A 27,082-nucleotide genomic window follows, 5' to 3' on the forward strand; every position below is an offset into this window, starting at 1 on the left:
GACGGTCACACTTCTTGCCTGTATTGTCTGGGCCCTCTTCACCTGCAGGACTCCTGTGCTATTTGTCACTCCTTCAGCCAGAGAGTCCTGCAGGAGAGACATAACAAACTGGTTCTTAGGGGCCTTCTTAAGCCGGAGGGCTCTCCGGCTAAGTCGGCTCCATCAAAACCAGCAAGAGTTTCCAAGGCCCAGGCTTCTGTTCCTAAGCCTGCGGCCTCGGCTCCGACTCGTACGGAGTCGAGATCGGCTCCGGCTGGAGCCGATTCTGGCTTTACAAAGCACTCGGCACCGATGGCTATCGGTGCCGAACCTATTTTGACCACTTCGATGTCGGCTCCGATCGGCTCCGACACCCATGTGGCACAGGCATCGGTGTTGGCTCCGATCGGCTCCGACACCGTTACTTTGGTGGCTGTATCGGCTCCGGCTGGAGCCGATACATCGAAACGTTCTGTCGGCTCCGAGAAGTCGGCGCCGACAGGATCTGTAGTATCGGCTCCGATGGCTCATTCCAGGAAGAGGTCGAGGTCTCCTTCCTTGGAGCCGATACTTTCGGCTCCGGCTTCGCCTCTTCTATCGGAACGGAGCCATCGGAGCCAATCTTCAAGGTCATCCAGGTTGTCAGATCATGACCTAGAGAGAGTGGTCAGTAGATTACTCAAGTCACAGGTACTGGCCCAAATGTTACACAGTCCGTCTCAGCAGACGACTGTTGGTCCACACCCCGTTACAATTCCTCCTTCAACTCTACCCCAGAGTTTGGAGTTGGAGTCTTCGGGCATGGTTACTGCTACGGCTGGAGGACGGATACCCCTTCTGTTCCTTCAGCCTCTACTCTTATCTCCTCTTCCTTAGAGGGATTCGGTGGTCGGGCTTCCATGGTCTCCTCCGAGGGTGAGTGGCATCGGACCCTTGTCCGAGCCCGCTCTTCCCCTTGGAGCCTCGGCCTTGGTGAGCTCGGCTCCGACATCTGCCTCGGAGACTTCCTTTCGGTGGTCCCGGAGTTCCTAGCTCTTGGCGGGTTCTCTCGGACCTGCCTGGGAGGGGAGCATTCGAGGTAATGAAGAGTGTACTGGCCACTGGTATCAGTCAGCAGTCTGTTCCGTAGCTCCTCCCTCGATAGTACCTGTTGACATCTCTGCCACTTCTCTTGCTACAGGACCCAGAGATCCTCCGCCTCAGGTTTCCCATTGGGAATTTCCCCTCTTCGAGGATTCTCCTGATGTTTCGGGAGATCCTCCTAGGAAGAGGACTTGTAAGAGGAAGCATGTAGACTCCCGAGTCTGTCACTTGGATACTGACTTTGATGAGTCAGAGGGATCCCTAGATCCCCTCTGAGGATGTCTCCTTCTTAGACATCCTAGAACTTCTGAAACAGAGGGGAAACTGGCCCACCAACAATCCCTCTGAGGATGAGTCAGTATACCTAGAGGCGTTTGGATCTCGGCCCTCCACCTCCTGGGTGTCTCCGCCTTTCGACCCCCTTATGCAGGTTATTGCACGAAAGGCGTGGGCAGCTCCTGACTCTGTAGAGCCAGTCCCTAGGAGGCCTTCAAAATTCATCACTGCCCCGAGTGACAAACAATTCCTTACCAAGGGTGTTCCCGCTGATGCCATGGTGGTGGCTGCGGCCACCAAAAAGGAACTTGCAGATCCTTCCGTGCCCGTCCATCCTCCTAATAAGGACTCTAGGACCATGGATAGGTACGGCAAGCGGATGTTTTCCTCAGCGACCTTTGCTATGCGTTCGCTGAATTATCTTTGTCACTTCACCAGACTCCAGAGAGATATCCTGAAGGAGCTGGGAGAAGTAGTTCAGGATCCTACAGCTGCAGGGGCTCAAGAAAAGATTGCTTCGCAGCTAGGAACCCTCAATTCCATTGCTAACTCCTCCATGCGGCTAATATCTTATGCTGCGGATGGAGCGAGTAGAGCCATGAGCACAGGTGTGGCTCTTAGACGCCAAGCCTGGATGCGACTATGTGATTTTGCGGATCCCTTTAAGGCGTCCTTCACAAATTCTCCCTTTGATGGGTCAGCTTTGTTTGGCCCTCAGGTGAAGGAAACCTTGACCAGGTGTGAGCAGGACGGCAAGACTCTTTCTGCTGTTGGAGTCCGTTTTCCACCCCTTCTAGGCCTTATCCCAAAGGACAGAAGGGTGGGAAGATGTGGTTCCGTAAATCCCAAGGAGTCACGCCGGATTCACGTGGTCAGTTTACCCCTAGAGGCAGAGGGTAACAACAACAGACGCTCTAGAGGCAGAGGGGTCCAAGAACCAGGGAAACAGGGAGCCTCTCTCTGATAAGCCCTTTCAACATCCCTGAGGTGTTGCCCGGCTGTCCCTCCTTGGAGGCAGTCGGGGGAAGATTATCACTGTACCCAGAAGCCTGGCATTCCCTCACTCAAGACAGATGGGTACAGTCGATCATATCCAAGGGTTACATAATTCCTTTCGAGGAAAGTCCCTTCCCCTCAAGTTCCCTTCCAGATGTATCACCCGGTCTAAGGGAAATTGCAGAGTTAGAAATCGCAAAACTACTGCAAAAAAGAGCCATTCAGCCAGTTACAATAGACCATTCAGAGCCGGAATCTACTCAAGGTTCTTTTGGTCCCCAAAAGACGGGAGACTGGAGACCAATATTGGATCTCAGCAGACTCAACAAGTCTGTCAGGAAGACAAGATTCCGAATGGTCACTCTTCAGTCAATTCTGCCCTTCTTACAGAAGGACAACTGGATGTGCTCAATAGATCTTCAGGATGCGTACTATCACATCAAAATTCACAGACGCTCCAGGAGATTTCTCCGCTTCGGCTGGGGTCCAGTCACTTCCAGTTCAGAGCCCTGCCCTTTGGTCTCACTACAGCCCCAGAGTGTTCACCAAATGCATGGCAGTGGTCACGGCTCACCTGAGACGTCAAGGATTCCAGGTGTTTCCGTATCTCGACGACTGGCTCCTGTCAGCCACCACCAGGCATCAGCTTATACAAGCCAGGGATTACACAATAGACCTTTGTTCTCATTTAGGCATCTCAATCAACTTCAAAAAGTCATCCTTATCGCCCTGCCAGTCTATTACCTTCATAGGCGCAAACTTAAACACTGTTCGGATGTCAGCTACCCTTACAGAACAAAGAGTTTCAGACATTCAGACTCATGTCAGGATCATTCTGGCCAGCAAGAAAGTACAGGCCAGAATGGTTCTAAAGGTATTAGGTCTCATGGCTGCGGCCATTACTCTTCTTCCCCTGGCTCGATTCTACATGCGCCTCCTTCAGTAGATGCTGTTCACACAGTGGTCATACCAGCAACTCCCAATGCGTCACCAGATTCTGGTGACACAGACATGCAAACAACATCTTGCTTGGTGGATCACATCGTCTCAGGTTCACCAAGGCAGGTGCTTTGTACCCCCGTCCCCGATAGCCACTGTCACCACGGATGCCTCCCTGATCGGGTGGGGGTCATTATCAGGGCAGGATGGTTCATGGGACGTGGCAACCGTTCGAGTACCATCTGCACATAAATGTCCTGGAGATGAGAGCAGTGCTTTTAACGTTGCAAGCCCTCAACGACTTTCTTCCCGTAGGGACAATTGCAGTCCACACAGACAACATGTCTGTAGTTTGGTATATCAACAAACAGGGCGGAACCAAGTCCTACCCCTTGTGTCGAGAAGCTCAGACTTTGGCAGTGGGCGATCTCCTCTCATCGGTTTCTGGTAGCAACGCATATCCCTGGGAAAACCAACATTATAGCGGACAGATTGAGCAGAGCTATCCTCATGCCTCACGAGTGGTCTCTCAAGCAATCTATAGCGGAAGAGATTTTTCTGGAATGGGGTCGCCCATGTTGCGATCTTTTGCTACTCCCCAAAACAGCAAATGTCCAGACTTCTTCAGCCTCTTCCCTCTATCAGGCCATCCCCCCAGAGACGCTCTGACCCAGGATTGGCCCCAGGGACTTCTTTATGCCTTCCCTCCATTTCCTCTGATCCCTCAGGTGATCCAGAAAGCTACCGTTTTGAGAGCCAAATTGATTCTCATTGCCCCTTACTGGCCTCGACAAGTTTGGTTCCCGTTCCTCCATCATCACCTTTTGGTGCAGCCGTGGCATCTGGACCCAGTGCCAGATCTACTGATTCACCAATCCGGTCAGCTGCACCGGTCAATCCCTTCTCTCAACCTCACAGCATGGTTGCTCCACTTCCTTCCTTAGCCAGGCTTCCTTTGATCTCTAACCCAGTTAGAGACATCATTGTAGCTTCACTAAAATCCTCTACCAGGGGGATTTACACAAGCAAATGGAAACGTTTCTCTTATTTGGCTAAGGCCCAAAATATTGATCCTTTTACTGCCCCTGTTCAGGCAGTTCTGGACTTCTTAGCAGAGATTTTTCATGCAGGCTCCTCTTCTTCCACAGTCAGAGTTCAATTGGCTGCTATTTCTAATTTTCATGTCGGGATAGCAGATCATAATATTATGTCCCATAGGCTCTGCAGGGCCTTCTTGAAAGGAATTTTCCTACTAAAGCCTCCAATCAGGAATCCTCCTCCTCAGTGGGATCTAAATTTAGTGCTGACATCCTTGATTCTTCCCCCCTTCGAGCCAGCTGTTTCTTGTTCCCTGAAATATCTTTCTTGGAAAACTTTATTCCTAGTGGCTATTACATCTGCCAGGAGGGTGTCTGAACTTCATGCTCTTTCGGTTCGACCCCTATTTGATTTTTCACAAAGACAGAGTATCTTTGAGAACCAATCCATCCTTTTTACCTAAGGTCGCTTCAAAGAACAATCTGAATCAATCCATTGATCTCCTGTATTTTTCCTAACTATTCAGATAGAGCCGAACAAAAACTACATTATCTTGACGTCCACCGTCAGCTTAGATATTATTTGGACAGAACAAAAAAATTTAGAAAATCTGATCAACTTTTTGTTTCCTATGCGGATAATAAAAAGGCCTTCCTGTTTCTAAAGTGACTTTGTCCAGATGGCTTTCTTCGGTCATCACTGAAATTTATACGATCAGGGGAAAACAGCTGTGCTCAAAACCTAAAGCACATTCAACTAGGAGTTTAGCTACTTCTACAGCTTTTCAAGCTAGACTGCCTTTGGACACTATTTGTGCAGCGCCACTTGGGCCACTCCTCACACTTTTGTTTCCCATTACAAATTGGACTTGGCCTCCAGGGACAGAGCCAGTTTTGGCTCTACAGTCCTCAAGAGTTTGTTCCATTGAGCCACCCAGGATAGAGGTGCTAGGACGGTCCCATCAAGCAAGAATGAAGGCGGGATTGGCAACTTAACATTAAGAAGTTATGTACCTACCATAACGTTCCATGTTAGTTGTCTTCTCGCCTTCTTTCTTGCGACCCTCCCTCCTTCCCCCTGGCCTGGACAGACCTTGTATAAGAAACTATTATGCTAAAGACCATTCAGACCTGGTCCTTTTTCCATTTGTAAGTTTCTTCTTCCTTTGGGAAGTATTTTATGCTTGGTGTTATTGCCCTTTGTCAACAAACGAGATCTGGGTACTTACTGCCTTGCATCATGGGATATGGGGCTGCCTCGAGCTGGTAAAAGGAGTTCTCGAGCTAAAGCAAGTGCCGAGTCGGAGCCGAGGATCGGCTCCGAACCCATCAAGCAAGAAAGAAGGCGAGAGAAGACAACTAACATGGAACGTTATGGTAGGTACATAACTTCTTATTTTACAGAAAGCTGATCAATATAAGAGCAAGGTGATCCTCATTGCCCCATTCTTGCCTCTACAGATGTGGTTTCCATTCATCTGGCCTCATCTGATATGTCCTCATTGGATTCTGTATCCCCTTCTGGATCTTATGTTCAACCTCTCTGGGCTACCTCACCTGGACATCTAAACTCCCTGGATGACCTCTTAGTTTCTCCTCTTCCAGTGATGGCTAGACAGTCCAGGCTTTCTTCCTAGGTCTTACACATCCTTACTTCTTATTAAAAAAATCTCCACTAAGAAGATATACAAAAGTAGATGGAACCAATTCTCTATCTGGGCTAACAAGAGAAATCTAGACCCCATTTTCAGCACCCATTCCAGCAGTGTTAAAATTCCTGACTTCCAACTTTCATAATGGTTTGAGTTACTCTATAATCAAAGTACAGCTGGCTGCAATGTCCAGTTTTCATATAGGCAAAGATCATTTGTCAGTGGTCTCCCTTAGGTTATGCAAGGCCTTCCTTAAAGGTACTTTTTTATTCAGGCCACCTGTCAAGGACCCTACCCTTCCTTGGGATTGGATGATTCCTCTCCAGGCCTTATCTCAGTCTACCTATGAACCTGCAGGAAAAGCTAATCGAAAAAGTTTGCCCTGGAAAAATATTTTTCCAGCTGCTTCGCTCTAGAGATTAATTTCTTGACATTCATGTCTCGAACACATAATAAGTAGGTTATGTTTAGTGACCCGATCATAATTCTCTATAACTGACGTAATAACTGCGAGGCTTGTTGTACTTGATGTGAGGCTGTTGACAGAACTAACTGTATTTGTGTCAAAAAGGCACATCAAAAATTGGGGTTACTATACAGGAACAAAAAGATTCCTCACTACAGACTCCAAACTCTCACTAGCACATGCATACCTTCTTCCCAGCCTACTTTATGCCTCTCCAATCCTAACAAACGTACAGTCTACTCTAATTTCCAAGCTGGAACAACCTTATAACAAAATTGCAAGATTTTCCACAAACCAACCTTACACTACTCACCACTACCATTCACTTAAAAACATTCATTGGTTAGGATTCCCCTATCAAGTCCTCCTATCACAACTTCACATAACTCACTCTATCCTCTACAGACCCTCTACCTGCCCTGCTCTCTCTTCTCTAGTATCCTTCTACACCCCTAATAACTCACAGCTCTGACCAACATCTCCTGGATATTTACAAACCCCAATAGAACCACAGGCAAACTTCTGTACAAATACTCAGCATCCCAAGCTTGGAGCAAACTCCCTGTCAGTGTAAGAGCTATTACCTGCACAAATAGCTTAAAAAAAAAACTAAAAGACACCCTGTCGAATGCATGGAACTGCCCTTGCCTAGATCCTACTTAAACCTCTCCTTTTCTCCATTCTGGTTACCATGTAAACTTGCCTCTAACATACCCACTAACACCCCTTCTGCCCTTCTTTACTCTCTTTTATATCAATCACTATTTATTTGCTGCCACATACATTATTACTCTTTCTACATTATGTTTGTAACCTTAACTGCCTGAATAGTACCTCTATCTTATATCTTGTTCTTGAAATTAACTGATGTATCAAATTGTGTATATTATAAACATATGAATTTTTTCTTGTATCTCTTGCTCTTACAAATAATTGATGTATCAACTTGTGTTTCAGTGTAAGACTCAATGTATGTTTTAGGTTTACCTTCATATAGTTGAAAGCATATCCTTCGAATGTGCAGATACGCAAACCGTTTCAGTGAATTCTGTCCCACCGACTTCCCTAATGTGCGAAAAAACATCGAAAGTCGATATTCCCGATAGGTCCACAGCTGAACCAAGTGCTACCATGGGTAAAAAAGGGGGCGAGAGTTTGTAATTCGGTGCTTCAGTTTTCACGGTTTTGTGAATTCGCAGTTTGCAGTTCGCAGGAGCAGTTTTGAGGATGTGGCTGTCGGACTTATGAAGGTAAACCGTATGTGTTTTTATATATATATATGAATTTTTGTACTGGAGCTTTTCTCTTCGGGTCTCTACTGAAAATGGGCCCAAGCTCAGATGGACCAACCCGGTTAACAAATGTCAAGTAAATAAATAATACATTTGTGCTTACTAAACAAATCCTGTGCCATAACCCTGCAATATCAATTATAACACTTATTTGTATGTGGTTATCTACTCCCATACAGAAAAATTTACTCTGAAATTTTAATCTTAGGGGCATTGAGGATAGGACAGAGAGAAACTCATTTGCAGTGTTCTTGACTTTTTTACCTTGCGTGGCTTTTTCTGCTAAATGTGAATTGCAATTTGGTTTACTTTTCTTTGTACTGTTTTTGCCGAAAAAGCTGCTATAATTATTTTGATAATGAGAAGTTGGAGGTGCATACATTTCTTTAAATCAAGTCCTTGTTTTGTTCTTTCTTTTCTAAGTTAACAGTAATATTATGAGCTAGTTTACCATATAATAAGTATTAGGTTGTGAGGATCTAGTTGTCTAAATCTGACATGCTCATTCTAAGACTGTTTTCTAACTATGTAAGTCCTATCAGAACTATTCCTGGCATAACACCTCTTGACAAAACATCTAGACCATCATATGCTCTTTTCAGTTTATACATTCCTGTTTGTCAACTGTAGCAACTAGCTTTTCTTAGCCATTGGTATCACTATTACTTGCAAGAGATTGCAAACATGCCTGGATTTGCTGTAAAATGGAATATTAATATTGATATGAAACCACATGTGCTATATAAATAAGTGCCCTGCCTGGCCCTGTGCATAGCGGAATAAAGCCTAGACTATGACTATGGTAATGATGCAGATGCCCTGTTATTCTTTTAGCACTGGTTCTAGAGAGGCACTGCAGGGGAAGATTGGAATGAGTGATCATTGCTGGTTTTCCATACTGTGGATAATGAGACAGCTAAGCTAACTGCACTAGCAACACCTCAAGGAATGTAGGTGTATCACCTACTCAAATAAGCCCAAGCATGCATGTGCTGCACAGCAGTGTGCCACTTAGGTAGGGAGTTGGCACACGTGCATCTTGTGTGTATCGCTTACTCAGATAAGCCTTAACATGCTTGTGCTGCATAGCATTATCTGGGAGTACGTGGGACAAGGAGTTCACATGATCGTTGTGACAGACAGACTTGTTCATTCCTTTGCACCTGTTTTTTGCCTCCAAGAAAATTTACAGGCTGGTTTGACTCGCACTCTGGTCAGGGAATTAGTGAGCCTTAAAACTGTAAGTCTGCCTTAGTAAAAACAGGTCCTGGCTTCAGCCATGCAGGATCTATGGAGGTAGGGTCAGGGGTGCTTTTAGGCAAGTGTTGTAGACTGAAAAAAAAAAAAGTGCGGTACAAGTTAAGGCACCAGATGTATATACATGTTTGCCACATTTGTCTAGGAAGGTAGAATATCTATCAAAAAAGGTAAAGATGCAAGTGGAATGGCATGGTTAGATACTGATAAATGGAAAAGAAGCAGGATCTTCTTTATGTGTCTTGCATAAATCCTGTCTACATAAATGAGATTTGTACATTCTATGAGCCTTCTTGAAGTTGCAGCCTGTGAACCTGGACACTAACTATTCGTCTTCAAAGCATCCTCGAGGGTGAGATAAAATGGTGGTACTGCACACTTGGAATATGACAGCCTGATTGTCTTCTTCCAGTGTCTTTTATTGTTAGTAGTAGAGGGATTTCCTAAAGGAAAACCGAACAATTCTCAAATTCCACAAAAAAGAAATGCCTTCTGGACAAGAAACAGAAGACTATGAGGAAGAACTTTCCCTGAAAGAATGAAGTGGAAGGATAATCTGTTTGCATAATATAAAAGCCCTTACATTCACTGGTTGAGTTAGGGGAAGGACTTCTTTTCCTTTTATTTTTGCCTTCTCAGACTTTCACAGTTAAGAGTAAAGGTTTGTCGGTTGTGTTCTCTTTATAGGTTCATAGGTAGGTACTAGGCTGTCGGCCCTGGGGCCTATACAAGCCCACCCAAAAAGGTACCCTGGCTTTTGCCACCCAAGAAAATTATTTTCCAGTGCCACTGTCGAGCAGACCCACAGAGGTGATCCCCGGGTTGAATTTCGTATTTCCCATCCAATCATCAAGATTTTTCTTGAAGAGTGCTAATGAGGAGCTTTGTTTGATATAGATAGGTAGTTTATTCCAGAGTATGGGAAGTCTCTGGGACAGGAATCTATCCCTCCGGCATGTTTTGTTTATTGTGGTGACAAGGTTTAGGTCCCTAGAGCATGTAGCTCGGAGGGATTGGGATTTCTTTAAGTGGAGCATGTCCAACAGCTCTGGGTTTGACATAGCTTTGTGTGTTAGACAGAGATCACCTCTGAGTAGGCAACATGTGATGGAGTAAAGCTGGAAATTTTTGAGACAGTCTGCATAGGGCATCAGTTTGAGGCCAGTAATCCTCTTTGTGAGGTATTTCTGCGGCCTTTCCAGTTGTTTTAGATGTCTTGTGAGGTACATACCAAAAGGGGCGTTGTACTCTATAATGGGTCTAATGAGTGATGAGTAGAGGGGAACAATTACCTCTTTTTTTCTGGATGAGAAACCTTTTGTGATGAGGTGTGCCACATAGAAGGATTTCCTGACTACTGTGGCGATGTGATTATCAAAGGAGAGACTACTGTCCACCTCTGTCCCAAGGTTTCTTATCGCACTTTTGGTGTTACGTATACTACCGCCTATGGTGTAGTTCATGGGTACAGAGTTTGTACCAAAGGGGATGACAATGCACTTTTTGGCATTGAGCTTGAGGCCATGGCTTTGACAGCAGGCATCTGTCTCAGTGAGGCCCTTTTGTAGGATGTCCACATCGTTAGGAGTTTTGATTATGGCTCCTAGTTTGCAGTCATCTGCGAACTTCATTAGCCAAAGACCTTCTGTGTTAGCCTGTACTTCAGAGAAGTAGATACCAAACAGGAGTGGACCCAGGACTGAACCCTGTGGTACTCCACTTGTCACTGGTCTGAAGTCGGATTTGGCGTCTGCTTCTTTCACAGTGTGGGTTCTGTCAGTGAGCCAGTTGGCAACCCATCTTGTGACACAGGGATTTATACCTAGTTTAGTGAGTTTATCTATAATTCCGGAGTGTGGGATGGTGTCGAAAGCCTTGGCAAGATCTAGATAGGCTGTGTGAACTACCTTACCCTTGTCTACGGCTTTGGTGCCTGCTTCAAAGAAGTCTATCGGGTTTAGGAGACATGATCTGCCTTTTACAAACCCGAACTGGGTGTGGTCCAGAGTTTGGAGATTACCAATGTCTTTGTTTATAAGTTCCATGATGATACGTTCCATGGCCTTGCAGACCAGGCTCATCAGGCTAATGAGGCAGTAGTTCCCAGAGTCCGTGGTGGCTCCCCCCTTGTGGAGTGGGATAACTGTCGCTGTGCGCCATTCAGCAGGCACAAAGCCTGAGGTGAAGCTATGATTGAACATGGTACTTAGAGACTGACATTAGTCTGGTGAAGGTACTGATGCGGGTCTTTGCAATTTCACTGTAGTTTCCTGCACTATGGTGAAGTATTCCCCTACTAAGGTCCTATAATCAGAAGAAGACTGCATTAATGTAGGAGGTTAATTAGATGTAGGGAGTAGTGCATGTAGCTTGGCTGAATGGTATTATAGTGCTAGATTTTTCCAGTTTTTTAACCCATGTATCTGATACGATCTGGATATCAACATAGTGTAGATGGAGGTGCTATAATGTTTTGCCTTTTCACAGGACTAAAGTCAGAGCAGACACTTTTGATGATGACTTTATATGTTAACACCCTCATCAAAAATGGAATTGGAACTGGAAGATTTCTGGAAGACTTGTTTTTAACTTATTTTATCGCTGCCTTTACAATTTACATTTATGCACTTTAACATCCTTATTTTTCTTCTTTTATATTTCAACAAATAATATTAAAAAAATAAAATAATGTAAATGTACTTTCTTGTGGTAATCAAAGTCTGCAGATTCTCACAGTCACATTTCAAACCTTTGTATAATATTTGGTTGAAGTTCTTTGAATAATGTGGAAAATAGCTGCAAAGTGTGAACTTCTACCCAGACAAAATGACAGTTGTGCCGATGTAAAATGTGAGATCTTGAGAATGGTGAGAAGAAATGAAGAAAGCTCCTGGGAATTCTGGGTATATATCAGTGTTGCTTGAAGATACCAAGCTTCCAGGGAAAGCTGGCATGAGACCTGCACAGGGATATGGATACAGATGATGAAAACTGTGGCCATGAAAGGAGGACATGTAATTTGTGTAAACCCAAATCAGATTTTCTGTTCAGTGGCTGCCCTTTATGAAGATCACAGTCTACATGAATAATGCAAAACGTACACATTTATGGTGAGAAATTCCATAGTAAGCGCATAATTAAATTGCTTCCTCCTCATGCCTGCCTTTGTTGTCTTACACACAAAATTTGTTTCTAACTTGTATCAAGATGCAATCAGCAGTCATCGACTAAAGCATAAACAAGTAAAATGGGAGGATATAACTTTGCGGAGGCGGAGCCTCTGACAGCCTTCCCTCTCTGAAATGTGGAACACTACCTCCTGTAATGTGAAACAAATTAGAAAAATGTGAAACACTTGCAAGCAATTTCAACTAGAAAGTTCTCAGTGTGGTTAAAAGCTGTTAACTTTATCCTTACAAATTGTTGTTTTGATAAAGTAGTATAATGTATTATTGTTTACAAACTCTTCTAATATGGATGAAGACAGAAAATGAGGAACTGATCCTCATAAAGAGGTGCAATTGCTTTAATGGACTGAAAGTTTTATAGTAGTAAGGTAAAAAGAATATATTTCATTATAAATGCTGATTTATTTTTTTATTTGTTTTCTCTCTAACAAAAATGTATTCATTAAAATTTGAGTCAGACTGGCAGAGTTTTGTAGCAGTTAGCATTGCTGTCACTAATTTTCATAAGAAAAGCAATGTCTTTCAGCTTTTCCCAGTTAGGGATCGTCACAGTGGATCATCGGTCCACAGATTGGCAGTGGATTTTTACAGTGCCGAGTTGCCAGCCCAAAGCCCAACCTTCATGGAAGACACACCCACACGCACACACACCTACTTGCATGTCTTTAAAGATCACTTAGACGCAGGGAGGACATGCAGACTCCAGCCAAGAATCGAACCGAAGAACCTCTTGCTGTGAGGCGACAACGCTAACCGCTGCATCACTGTTTTTTGTCTTTCAGTATATTTTCCATTTTTGGCACCTTCAACATAGAGTCTGTCTTCAATGTGCCCACTTCAGTTTCTGTCTAGATTTCTGAGTTCCACACACATCTAAAAGACATTTTGAACTGGCAGTCCTATGGGCATGCTTTCTCTGATTGACTGACTGTTTGGGATTGTTTCTCTGAGATATGTCCATTGTGTGGGAGATATGCTGTGACTCCCCAGCTCTAAATAGGTTTAAATTATCAAGAATACATGAATGGAATGTGAATCAGGTTGGTCAGCTGTGAGCTGCTAGCATATGGGAACTATTTAAATTGCCAGGCAAAATATTCATACTTATTTAGTGGTCTCTAGTAGAAAAATACTACCCAAGACAGTGCTCTTTGCCTGCTGCTGAAAACTGGTAAAATCTGGCAGTACCTCTAGTTGCAGTGAGTATGAAATTATCCACGTCAGGGAGGCCTGAGTACTACACTTATCTGTTGGTGTAAGCTTTATCACCCTAGGAGATATACATAATAAAGGATGATTGACATTTTACTCTTCCTTCTGATTTTAGCCTTTGCAGTGTTGTTTACTCTGCACTGTCCTCAGGGTCCAGGGAAGACAGTTTTTAACCTTACAGCAGCTCACCTATCTTTCCAAAATTTAATTCTACATATGGGTTATTATTGATATTCATTGCAGTATTACTAAAGATGTCTCATATTTTATTTTTTTGTATTATTTTTCTGCTACACTTTCTTTTATAACTGCAATTAATGTATACATTGGAGCATTTTTCCCTGGGTCATCATAGCCTGTGCTTCCCTTCTTGGGGAACCACCATGGACCCCTGGAACTACTGACCCCATTAGCCTGACGAGCCTGGTCTGCAAGGCCATGGAATGCATCATCTTGGAGCTTATAAACAAGGACATGAGTAACCTCCAAACTCTAGACCCCACTCAGTTTGGGTTTGTAAAAGGAAGGTCTTGTCTCCTAAACCTGACTGACTTCTTTGAAGCAGGCACCAGAACCATGGATGAGGGTAAGGTGGTGCACACAGCCTGTCCTGACCTCACCAAAGCTTTCGACACCATCCCCCACTCTGGAATTATAGATAAACTCACTAGACTGGGCATAAATCCCTATGTCACAAAATGGGTGGCCAACTGGCTCACTGACAGAACCCAAACAGTGAAAGTAGCCGACTCCAAATCCAACTTCAGACCAGTGACAAGTGAGTACCACAAGGCTCAGTCCTGGGTCCTCTCCTGTTTGGCATCTACTTCTCAAAATTCCAGGCTAATACAGCATGTCTTTGGCTAATGAAGTTCGCAGATGACTACAAACTAGGTGCCATAATAGAATCGCCTAATGATGTGGACATTCTACAAAGGGACCTCACTGAGACTGATGCTTGGTGTCAAAATCATGGCCTCAAGCTCAGTGCCAAGAAGTGCATTTTCTTCCCCTTCAGGAAAAACACTGTACCCATGAACTGTCACATAGGCGGCAGCCTACTAAACACCGAAAGTGTGATAAGAGACCTTGGGACACAGGTGGACAGTAGTCTCTCCTTTGATAATCGCATCGCCACAGTAGTCAGGAAATGGCACAACGAATCGCAAAGGGGTTCACCTCCAGAAAAAAAGAGGTCATTGTTCCTCTCTACTCATCAGACCCATTATAGAGTACAATGCCCTGTTTGGCATGTACTTTACAAGAGATCTACAACAACTAGAAAGGCCACAGAAATACCTAACGAAGAGGATTAACTGCCTCAAACAGATGCCAAATACAGACCATCTTAAAAAACTCCAGCTTTACTCCGTTTATCACCTACTCAGAGGCAACCTCTGCCTAACATACAAAGCCATGTCAAACCCAGATCTGTTGGACATGCTACACGTAAAGAAACGCCAATCCCTCCGAGCCACATGCTCCAGGGACCTAAACCTTGCCACCACAGTAAACAGAACATGCTGGAGGGATAGATTCCTGTCCCAGAGACTTCCCATGCTCTGGAACAAGACTACCCATTCTTGTCAAGCAAAGCTCCTCATTAGCACTCTTTAAGAAAAATCTCGACAATTGGATGGGAAATAGGAAATTCACCCTAGGGATCACTTCTGTGGCTCTGCTAGTCAGGGGCACAAGAAAATAACTTTCTTGGGTAGCGTAAGCCAGGGAACTTTTTTGGCTAGGCTTATATAGGCCCCAGGACAGATAGCCTAGTACCTACATATGAACCTATCACTGAGCATGGTCACCCAGCTAGACAGCCATCCATGTAGGTATAAATAATTAAAAATGTAGGCAAGTTGATACTAACAACAAGCTTGACAAAAGCGGACAAGATTGAAAAGAAACTTAAGAAAATATGATATAAATAAATGGCCTCGGTGACAGTAGTTTCTTTCTGTTCTTGGCTGCTCTTCTTTTGAAATGTCAGTGGATATAAAATTGAATATAAATTGTTGATTCTTGGTCTGTCATGTAAACAATACATTTTGCAATTGGTTATATCCTAGAAAATTAATCGTAAAACAAGCAATAATATTATTTTTTGTTTTCTGCAACTGTAGATTTCAACAACTCAGAAAAAAATGGCCAGCTGAAGCTTAGCATAATAACAAGACTTCCAGAGGTAGGAATTCCAGAAGTTTATTTTTCTAACAAATATTATGAGATAATTGTTTAAACAAAATTAGGAGCTACAGCAGTGTGTGACATAAGATTTTGTTTTTATTTTCTAATACTTTGTTACTGTATTGTAATCTCAATTATATTGATGCTACAGGTATGGTAGTACCAGACCAAAAGTGATTCATAGGAGAATCAGTAAAAAAGGTTCACTGTTCTTGATTAATCTGTTTCATTTCGGCCAAATGTATTTCTGTCTTACTTGGTTTTAGATAGACCACTGTCTATCTCTCTCTTTCTGGCTTGGATTCAATGGGTCGATTCCAAAAGACTTGCTGTCAGTCTAAGTGGCCACTTACAGAGAGAGCAGGATGAGAGCAGGTCTTTTGGAATCTGGCCGCTGCTGCAAGCCTGCTTATACATGGGCCTTACACCAAAGTAAGTCACACACTGAGAGAAGGCTTTTTGGAATCAGGGTAGACTTACATTGGAATCTAGCCCAAAGTCATGAGCTGCATGCATGTTAACTGTCACCTGTAGTTACTGTCAGTGCTAAAAATCACATTCTGGTGGTATTTACCACTGGAAGTCCATGTATTAAGTTGGTAGGGAGATCCCCCCCATTCAGTCTCTCGCACGCATACATTCATATACTCATGTATACACACACATACTCAGCAACACTTCCTCTCCATTTAAACAGGCACATGGATACATTCACCTACACACACACACACACACACACACCAACATCCCCCCAACTCAGAGGAATATTGACGCACTCACCCATACACACACACACACACACACACACACACACACACACACACACACACACAGTGTCATCCTAGTCCATTCAGACCCCATGTAGACATGCACACAGACTGCCACACTCCTACACCTCCACCACTACTCTCCAATGAACTTCCCTAAACTTACTTACAAAGTGGTTTCTCCCATTGACTGTAATTGGGGATTGCAGAATTTTGTCAGAGTTAATTGTCGTAGCTTGCCATGCTAATTTACAAAGATTACTCAGCGGAGTAAATCACTTACCATAGGCTCTTCCGGAATGCCTTATTATCCTACAGCATGGCTGGTGGGTGAATCTTCTGACTGTGGAAAAATCACTGTGATGGGTGTATCTCTGAATCAGAAAAGATTACCATGAGGGCTGACTACTCATGGCTGGGCTTGCCGTTTGCAGCAACCTTTTCTGAATCCCAGGATCTGTCTCACTTTGTTTTTATCATTGTAGCTTAGTGTACCTGCCCCACATATTCTTGAATCCAAAGAATATTTGCTTCCTTTCCCTCTGTTGCAGGCTGTCTTAAGCATCTGTTAGAATGAAGAGTGGTTGACATTTACTGTAATACGTCTTCTTGGCTCCATACCATAATTCTTAATTTCAGATGATATTTATGGTTTCCAGTTTTACAAGGGTGTTCCTGAGCCAGAGTCTTCCAGACAGCTGTCTAGCTTAGCTTTCAAAACCTTCAGTGCGGTCTTCTGCCTTTTAAATTACACGTAATGGTGCTGTGCGTTTTATCCATTGATTTCTCATAGTGTTATGCATTACTATGACAGCCTTATTCATTCTGTGGCCTGTTGTATTATATTGATTATCGCTAATCCTTAATCATGCATAATCCTGCAGCAGATTTCTTTTGTGGAATTTCCATACAGTCTCCCCCAGTTATTTGTGAGAAACAGTACAGATTAAATATTTTTAGTGTGTGCTTGTAACTCATTTTAGATGAAGCTCTGATGTTGTTACATTTCGTTAGATTTGCATTATCCTTTTGTTGCTGGTGTTATTATTACTTGATCAGTATTTCAGAAATTGTTTACACTGAGGATACATAAAGAAGTAGAAGTACTTTATTATCTTTAAGACATACATTTCTCACAACTGTATCCTGGTCATGAATGAGACTCTCTGCTGTGTAAGCAGCAGTGCAACATATAAAATTCAGATGAGCATTAATATTATGTTTATATAGCAGTAGCATACTTGTGTGTCCAGTGCACAGCAGTTCATTATATTAAGTTCTTGGTTATTTTTATGCAGTCAGGTAAATAAAAGATCTAAATGCTGCTCCATCTTGGATGGTGCTTTCCCATTGATAATATTGACAGTTTAATGCATTTGTATGTTGCAGCACCATTGTGATACTAACATGTTGGCAATCACTACTTCATAAGTTAAACAAGTGATGCCCCAGTCAGTATGCATCCTTTTAATATACAAATAACTACTGGAAATTATCTGAAATGAAACGTGCCATATTGTACTCTTAACCAAAAATGTCAGTTGTATTTTAATTTCCGTGATTACAGAAGAAGAGGACCCCAGCCCATGACTGAGTGGGAAGAATCTAGCAGGAATTCCTTGTTTACCCCCTCACATTCTCTACATCATCATGCCAGGTAGACACTGGACACTATGGACCATCCCATGTGAACTGTCCATACTGTAAATACGATGCTCCCATCTTATTGTTTCCCTTCTATTCTTGGCAGGAGTGACACATTTCCTTCCTAGTTTTTGAGGGACAGATAGCATTCAATCTGGGAGCCAAGTGGGCTTTCCATTCTGGCCTAGTTGAATGGGACTAGCACTCTAATTGGTTTACCTCCCTGGATGATTGTAAAGTAAGTTCACAAAAGCCATTGGCCTTCCTGTGCAATGGTTAGATGTGGGCTGATGAACTGTAGTAATGAAAAGAACCCTTTTGATTGAAAAGGAAAGTAAATATGTGAATTACTGATAATATTAGCAATGGTTATCATCAGTATTATTGTTATTTCTGTATCTCTTATTGTTGTTGATGCCAGTGAGTGTTGCAGGCAGAGAACAATTGTTACTTTGTCTTGGTTGCACTTATTAATTCTGCCTTCATATATTGCTATATATTAATCTTGCCATTTTGGTATGTCACATAATGGTATGTAACAAAAATACTGAAAACAGAGAACATGAAACCATGCCATTTGAAAGATGTGTTCTGCCTTCAACAACAGGCATGCAATTAAGATTTGCTTTCATAGCAGAGAGGCCTCTGGAATGTTCAGAAACAGACTTGCAACATGAGATTTAAACATAAGGTCCCATCTGCTAAAAAGTCTGCCTAACATCTAAACTGAGTATTTGTCTTCAGCACATACAAAAAGATGTCATCGACAAATAAAGTCCCTGAGCTGATACATGATGCTGTACACCATTCTGCTTATTGTACATTAAGGTGTCAGGAGGTCAGAAAGGAGTAATAAACTCACGGAATGTAAAGAAAATGATCTCTGCACTTCCCTCCTCTTTCTGGATGCCAAATGGATAAACCTTCTAACATAGCAAAATCTACCCAAGGAAGTCTAAAGGTGTTACTGCTCTATGCCAGAAATCTAAACAAGAAGTTCCACTCCATCCAAGCTCTTTTGACATTAGAGAATGCAGACATCTGTGCAGTTACTGAGATATGGATTAAAGCCACAGGGAGTACCCTGACAGTGCAAGGCTTCACTGCCTTCCACACATTTAGACCAGCAACTACACAGGCAGAGACTAAAGGATGGAGTTGTTTTGATCGACATCAGCAAAAAGCATTCCTCTAGGTTGGTTAAACACTGGACGGCACACTGGGGTTCCTCCAAGTCCAGATTAGCACAGACAAAGTCCCATACCATATCCTACCAAGCTATAGGTCACCCTCTATGTCCCACGAAACCCATAGCTCATAGTTAGACCTATTGGAGACATTCACCATTTAACCAAATACCATACTCATATGAGACTTTAATTATGTCTGTGTAAACTGGAAATCCTACACAACCCCATATTTACAGGTCCAAATATTCCTAGGCTTTGTAAACACACACCCTGGACCAGTTTATGCATACTAAACATAGAAACATATTGGATCTTGTACTCAGAAATAGGAGAGAAAACCGTATTTCCCACAGTTATGTGCCCTGTCTGGTAAGGTCAGACCACAAAGCAGCCTCCTTTAAAATAAGAATCAATTTTATAACCTCAGCAAACCCTGTAACAGTTAAAAATTACTGCAAGGCAAACTACCCTTTATTAAGTGATAACCTGTTAAAACTTCAAGTACCTCCAAACCCAGACAACAAAGCAGCCTGCTGAATTATTCACTGAAGCTCTGTAAAATCATGTCAACGACTGCATAAAGGCTGCTGTGCCTACCAGAAATAAGCTCAAAACTAGCTCAAAAAACAAATCACCCTGATAGAATCCAAAAATTAAGTAGATTGCATAACAAAGTAATATCATAGTTAAAATTAGAATATGTAACACCAAAAAAAAAAAATCAAAATAAAAAAAAAAACTCTCATCAAATTGAATAAACAACTAAGAAGACTGATTAAGTCCAACAAAACAAATTCTGAGGTAGAGATAGCATCCTAGCCCATGCACAGCCATAAAGGTCTTCTTTAGCTATGTCCAAAACCTTAAAAGCAGTACATAACAATGTGCTGAACAGTGGCGGCTGGTGACTTCAAATTAAAGGGGGGCTGCAGGAGATAGCCAAATGGGTGGGGTCAATGGGAAGGGGGTGCAGACAAGTAGAAAGGGGAGGAGCTATGCTCAAAACCACAAAAACTAAACTTTAATTAAATATGCTGCCCTGGGTGCCAAACCCTCATTAGGAGAGTCCAGTCAAGACAAATGAAGTATAAAAGAATAAAAATATTTCAATGCATTGGCAGCTTGACAGCTTACTTAATATCTAGATGGAAACAAAAAGGTTGAGAGGTATGAAAAAATAAATTACTTTTTAAATACATTACTGGCATGCCAGTCAAAATCAAGTATAAGAAAAACAAGCAGCACTCAACTCAAACCGCTTCTCCTTGCACTGCAGTTTTAATTATAATTTATATTCAGCTTTATTAAAGTACCAAGTAACATGCTGAAAGTAGCAATCTCTGTGATGCCCCCACTTGTAAATATGTTTCTTATCCAAAAAAGACCTGCTACCTGACAACTATCTACTTGTTTCATGGGGAAAACATGATCAAAGTAAAAAAACGAAAAGCAAACAAGCTCAAGATATATTGCTTAAAGGATTTTTGTACAGGTTATGGACCACACATGAATGGCATTCTGTTTAGTTTATGGGTAAAGCCCTCAGAGATCACTGGAAGTCTCCAACAAATGTAATGAGCTTCTTAAAATAATGTAATCCTGTCCTTTATTACAAATACTGTCATATGCATTTCAATACCCAACGCTTATACATTATCTAGTTAAGTATTCTCTGCATGGCAACAACAGAAAGGCTTCAATGTTGGCAGGCTTATTAAAGCTTATTTGCATGTTATGATCTCAGACAAGCTTACCTGATGGTCATTAAAACACAGAGCAACAGGCACTTTCTGAGTAATAAGCATAAATCAACAGAACAAAAATATGACAGAAACCAAACCATTCTGCAAAATCAAGAACAGATGAAAAGCCACTGTAGTACTCTACCTTGGATGGGGGGATACCCTGCACATTTACACTGCATAACTGCTCCTTGCCTTGCTTGGACACATCCATAGTCACTACATGGGGGAGTTGGGTGCAACAAGTATGTCACAATTTGAAATGTCTCTGGCTGACTGTGATGGCCCTGACACATTTGTCATACCTCTCACCCTCAGAGCAAAGCCATACATAGAAGTGGGACAAAGGTCCAAAAATAAGGACAATTTTTAAATATTGCTGTTATAAACTTAGAAAGATAATAAAATAGTAGGTCTTGCATTATTATGAATTTTCTGAAGGATATGAAATCTGAAACTCAAATGTCTGTCATTATTTTCTAACTTCAGTCTTTAATGATTTACCACTAATTTGCCAAAAAAAAAAACAATTTTATGAAAAATGGACCAAAAATGTGATGCAAAAATATAAAATAGCCACACAATACAGCTGGGAACTTGTCAAAGAAGGGACACTTTTTTAATAATAGTACTGCTAACTTGAGCATCTGACAAAATAAAAGAATCTACATGCATTTCTGAAATAAAAGTAATCGATAACTCTGATTATTACAGTAATTTCTTAATTGTAAACCCTCCATGTTTTCTTCCAAAATTGCTATTTTGCGGAGGGATTATTAGGGGAAGAGCAACATTTTGAGCCAAATTCGGGGACAGTTGAGAGGTTCGGCTATGCCTAATTCTATAAAGCAATTTATTTGCATGTACTTCTCAACCTGTTAATGCAATAAATCTGGACAAGGCCAAATATATTGGGGGAACATATAAACAGTACTAAAAATTGCTCTTGTATAAAGTGAGACAGTTGATAGAACAGGTCTTACTTTAGCATGCATTTTTCTGACGGTTATGAAGTCTGAAACTCAGTGTGTCATTATTTAGTGACTTAATTCCTAAATGAGAAAACCACAAATATTATGAGGAACAAACCAAAAATAAGAAGCAAAAATCTATTCATTCTGTGAAAATTTGGACAGTTGGGAGGTATAGTTCAGCTGGGACTGTCTTTGAGTTTGCCGCCCTTCCCCCTCACAAAATCAATGGTCGAATGGAGCCCTCCCCCCTGCAGCCATTCCAATGATCCATTACTTGGCTATTTCACACTATTTACTATAAACACTAATGTGCATACTGCTTTACTTCTATGATGATTTGGATTTAATTTGAAAGTTTTATTTTGCATTTTACAGCACAAACACTAAGACATCTGCTAAACAAAGCAACACAGTCTCACAATGAAAACAGGCTTAGCATTAAAAACTTCTCTGCCCTTGAAACTCACATTCAGTGAAACAGCATTGAAACCCACATTCAAAGAAAATACATTTTGCCAGTGGCAGATAAAGATTAACTTTGGGCTATTTTCAAATCATAGGCCCCTTGCACATGAAACATACATGTGCTCTTTGATACACCTTCCTGATTCTACTAAATTATATTCCTTGTACAATACAGTACAGTTGTTAGACGGCATTTTAAATTTATTGTTTTGAACATTTTTCCAGTAAACAATGAAACAAAATGCATGCACCAATGACAAAACTACCCAATTCAGAACATTTCCATCATAAAAGTCTACTCAACCTTCTACAGTCCACCAGTATCAGTAAATATGCACAATCTCTAAAGTAGTAAAAGTCATCTAAATAATTCCACATTAAAGAAATCTGTAACAATGAAGAGGTTGCTGCTAGCAAACAACTTTATATGTCACTGTTTATTCATCTACAAATAAAGTGCCTGTTGCCCTTGAGGAATAAATTACCTATGTTGCATGCATTAAAAAATGATAAGCTAGTAATATAGCAATAGGGACTGTATGGCAAACTGATAACAGGTTCAGGTTCATAGTTACTACTCTAGGTATCTTTGCCAAAAAGGACTGCAGCATCCACCCACTTTACAACACAGTACAGTATCAGCATTGCATCTATCTACTGTGGGAGTAGAACCCACAGCCTTCTGCATCAAAAGCAAGTACACTACCTGTAGTGCTATTAATGCAAGCAGACTTAGAATAAGCAGCACTAAAGTTTTGTTCCCCTGCAGCTCTCAGCTTCTTGTAAAATCTACTCGACACGAAGTTGTATCTCTGAACTTTGCAGCACAAGAAATCTGGAAAAAGTCGCAATTTATTGGGGGGGGAGCAAAAGCCCAAAAACCAGGGACACATTTTAAACATTGCTTGTATAATGTTGAAAAGTTGCTAGAATAAAATGCTGTGTTACCACCATACATTTCACTGCCACGTCTTTAACCCAGAGGACCTTGTGCAAAACAGTCAGAGAAACATACCACTATGCCAAATCAGCTGTTTTGTAAAAGAGAGGAAGACAAACTTAAATGGCTACCATTTAGTAAATTCAGTTCTCAGCATAGCTGTCAACCTCTTGGCACAAAACACTTGAACAAAGCCAATAATGGGGGGAATACAGCCCCCGAACATATTCAGTGAATTCAGTTCTCACTATAGCTCTCAAGCTCTTAGAAAAAACATGTGGACAAAGACAGTAATGGGGGGGGGGATACAGCCCCCAAACATTCAATGAATACAATTCCCACCATAGATAACTCTCAACCTTAGCAGAAAATACCTGGACAAAGCCAATAATGGGGGAATACAGTCTCACAAATAGGGACAAATTTCAAATATCCATGTTATAAACTTAGACAACTGCTAGAACAATTTCACACAGAAGGCACCCCAAGAATCAAACCAGAGAACCTGTAGCTGTTAGGCAGAAATGCTACCAGTGCACCACTACACTACAGACTTTGCAAGAAAAAATGTAGATACAGAAACCACAGATTTTATGAGGAACAGAACAAACATGAGTCAAAAATCTGCAAATTTGTTTAGAAATGGTGGTGGAGAGGGAATTCAGGTCCTTGCCACCTGCATCCAAGGTACAGGGTTCAAGCCTGAGTATCTCTATCCACCACCATTTGCTCTCTCTAGCCACCAGTATATAGCAACTGGGGCATTACACACACCCACACACACACACACACACACACACACACACACCTTTCTGGCTAACAAAGTCAGTTCCAACTTTACATAACCTCTCCAACTGTCAGAAGGGAGCAAGTCTTTGATGCTGTCTCTAAGACCAAGAATACACCTTCAGTGCACCCTGATAATATCCCAGACTGCCTCCTAAACAACCCAAAACATGACCTATCAGGGCAACTGGAGTCACTGTTCAGCCAACACACACACACACACACACACACACACACACACACACACAACTGGAGTCACTGTTCAGCCATGGCTTCTGCACAGGCTTCGTGCCATGTGAATGGAGGAGTGCAGTTTTCATCCCTCTGCACAAGGGCAGACCATCAGTAGATGCTGGGAACTACAATCTCATTAGTCTGACTAGTTTCATATGCAAAGCAATGGAAAGAATTATCATGGAAATGATTAACAATGACATAAGAAACCTTCAGTCACTGTACCCAACCCAGTTTGTTTTTATTTTTTTCAAAGGCAGGTCATGCCTGCTGAACTCAGTGGACTTCTTTCAGAAGTCACCAAGGCAATGGGTGAGAGCAGAACAGTGCATGGTACCTTTCTTGCCCTAGCTAAGGCATGTGACACAATACCCTCTCAGGCATTATAAGCAAACCCATGAAATTAGGCACAACACCCTGTGTAACTCACTGGATAGCCAACTGGTACACAGACAGGGCCCAGGAAGTTAGGATCGGAAAAGCCACTTACATGAAGAGGCCCGTCATCAGTGGAGTCCTCCAGGGGTCTGTGCTGGGTTTACTGTTCTTTGGCATCTGTTTTTCAGAAATCAAGACCAATGTCAAGGGTCTCTGGCTTACCAAGTTTGCAGATGATTGCAGGCTAGGAGCAAGCGTAGAAACCCCCCAAAATACTAACATCTTACATGAAGTTCTAACAACACAAATGACTGATGCAAAAGCCATGGTTTATAATGCACTGTCAAGAAATTCATAACAGTACCTTTTTGCAAGTTATTCACCCAGGGAAACTACTTCATTGATAAAACACCCTTAAAAGTAGACACTGTAGTCAAGGATTTGGGAACTCGTGTGAATAGTAACTTAGCTTTCATCCAAGATGGTAAGAAAATCATTCTGTGCCACTCAACTTATAAGTAAGGGCATGGCATCTAGGTCCAGGGAAGTCATTGTGCCACTGTACTCAGCTCTCATTAGACCCATCATAGGTTCATAGGTTGGTACTAGGCTATCTGCTCTAGGGCCTATACAAGCCTAGCCATAACAATTCCCTGGCTATTCCTTCCCAGAATATTTACTTCCCTGGTCCCCAGTCTAGCAGGGTGACTGACATGATCTCCGGGGTGAATTTCCTATCTCCCATCCATTTGTCAAGGTTTTTTTTGAAGAGGGCCAAAGAGGTGCTCAACTTGACATGTATGGGCAGTCTGTTCCAGAGTATGGGGAGTCTATGGGTCAGGAATCTATCCCTCTAGCATGTTTTGTTCATTGTGAAGAACAGGTTTAGATCCCTGGAGTATATGGCTCTGAGGGATTGGGATTTCTTTAAGTGTAGCATGTCTAACAGCACTGGGTTTGACATGGCCTTGTATGTTAAGCAGAGATCGCCTCTAAGTAGGCAATATGCAACAGAGTATAGCTGGAGTTTTTTTAGATGGTCAGCATAGAGCATCTGCTTTAGGCCTGTGATTCTTTTAGTGTGGTATTTCTGTGGCCTTTCCAGTTGTTGCAGATGTTTTGTGAAGTACATATCAAACAGGGCATTGTACTCAGTAATGGGTCTAATGAGGGATGAGTACAGTGGGACAATGACCTCCTTTTTTCTGGTTGAAAAGCCCTTAGTGATGAGGTGTGCCACATAGAAAGATTTCCTGACTGTTGTGGCTATGTGGTTATCGAAGGTGAGACCACTGTCCAACTGTGTCCCTAAGTCCCACATCACACTTTCAGTGTTTAGTGTACTGCCACATATGTGGTACTTCATGTGTACATGTTTTTTCCAAAAGGGGTAACTATACATTTCTTGGCATTGAGCTTGAGCCCATGGCTCTGGCACCAAGCATCTGTTTCTGTAGGGCCCTTTTGTAGAACATCTACATCACTTGGGGATTCAATAATGGCTCCCAGTTTGCAGTCATCTGCAAACATTGTTAGCCAGAGTCCCTTAGCGCTGGCCTGTACTTCAAGGAAGTAGATGCCAAACAAGAGCTGTCCCATGACTGAACCCTGAGGTACTCCGCTTGTCACTTGTCTGGAGCTGGATTTTGAGTCGGCTACTTTTACAGTGTGGGTTCTGTCAGTAAGCCAGTTGGCAACCCATCAAGTGATGTAGGGATTAATGCCTAGCTTAGTAAGTTTATCTATGATTCCAGAGTGGGGGATGGTGTTGAAGGCCTTGGTGAGGTCCAGATAGGGTGTGTGGATCGCCTTACCCTTGTCCACGACTCTGGAAACTGATTAGAAGAAATTATTCAGGTAGAGGATATAAAATCGGCCCTTTACGAAACCAAACTGGGTGAGGTCCAGTGTTTGAAGGTTGCCAATGTCTTTGTTTATAAGTTCCATGATAATGCTTTCCATGGCTTTGCAGATCAGGCTCATCAGACTGATGGGACGTTAGTTCCCGGGATCCAAGGTGGATCCCCCCCTTGTTGAGTGGGATAACTGTAGCTGTGCTCCACTCATTGGGCACAAAGCCTGAAGTGAAGCTATGATTAAACATGACACTTAGGTGAGGTGCCAGTTCATTTTGTAGTTCATGTAGTACACAGCCTGGGATGCTGTATTCTTAGCTTGGGAGCTTGCATTTTTTTACCTGTGTGGCCGTGATTACCAGAATTTGGCAATCTTTTGGTATTGAGATGGGCCGTTTAGGGGGTGAGAGGGGGGTGGAGTAGGCACTGAATCGATCTGCCAGGATATTGGCAATATCCTTGGGATCAGTATATTTAATGCCATTCTGTTGTAGCTCAGTGCAGATGTGAGCATTGCCATTTAGATTCTTGACATAACT

The 27,082-nt window shown here is 42.3% G+C and overlaps 1 protein-coding gene across 1 annotated transcript in view; it reads left to right on the forward strand.

The window, feature by feature from the left end:
• Positions 1-27,082, forward strand: part of LOC122815037 (gamma-secretase activating protein) — a 1,452,063-nt gene that overhangs the window by 1,335,363 nt on the left and 89,618 nt on the right. Inside the window, exon 19 of the mRNA XM_044087286.1 lies at positions 15,504-15,565. Coding sequence (XP_043943221.1) covers positions 15,504-15,565 — 62 coding nt within the window. The remainder of the gene's footprint in view (positions 1-15,503; positions 15,566-27,082) is intronic.

This window comes from Protopterus annectens, chromosome 11.part0 (genome assembly GCF_019279795.1).
Source record: "Protopterus annectens isolate FY-2018-M chromosome 11.part0, PAN1.0, whole genome shotgun sequence".
Taxonomy (NCBI): Eukaryota; Metazoa; Chordata; order Ceratodontiformes; family Protopteridae; genus Protopterus; species Protopterus annectens.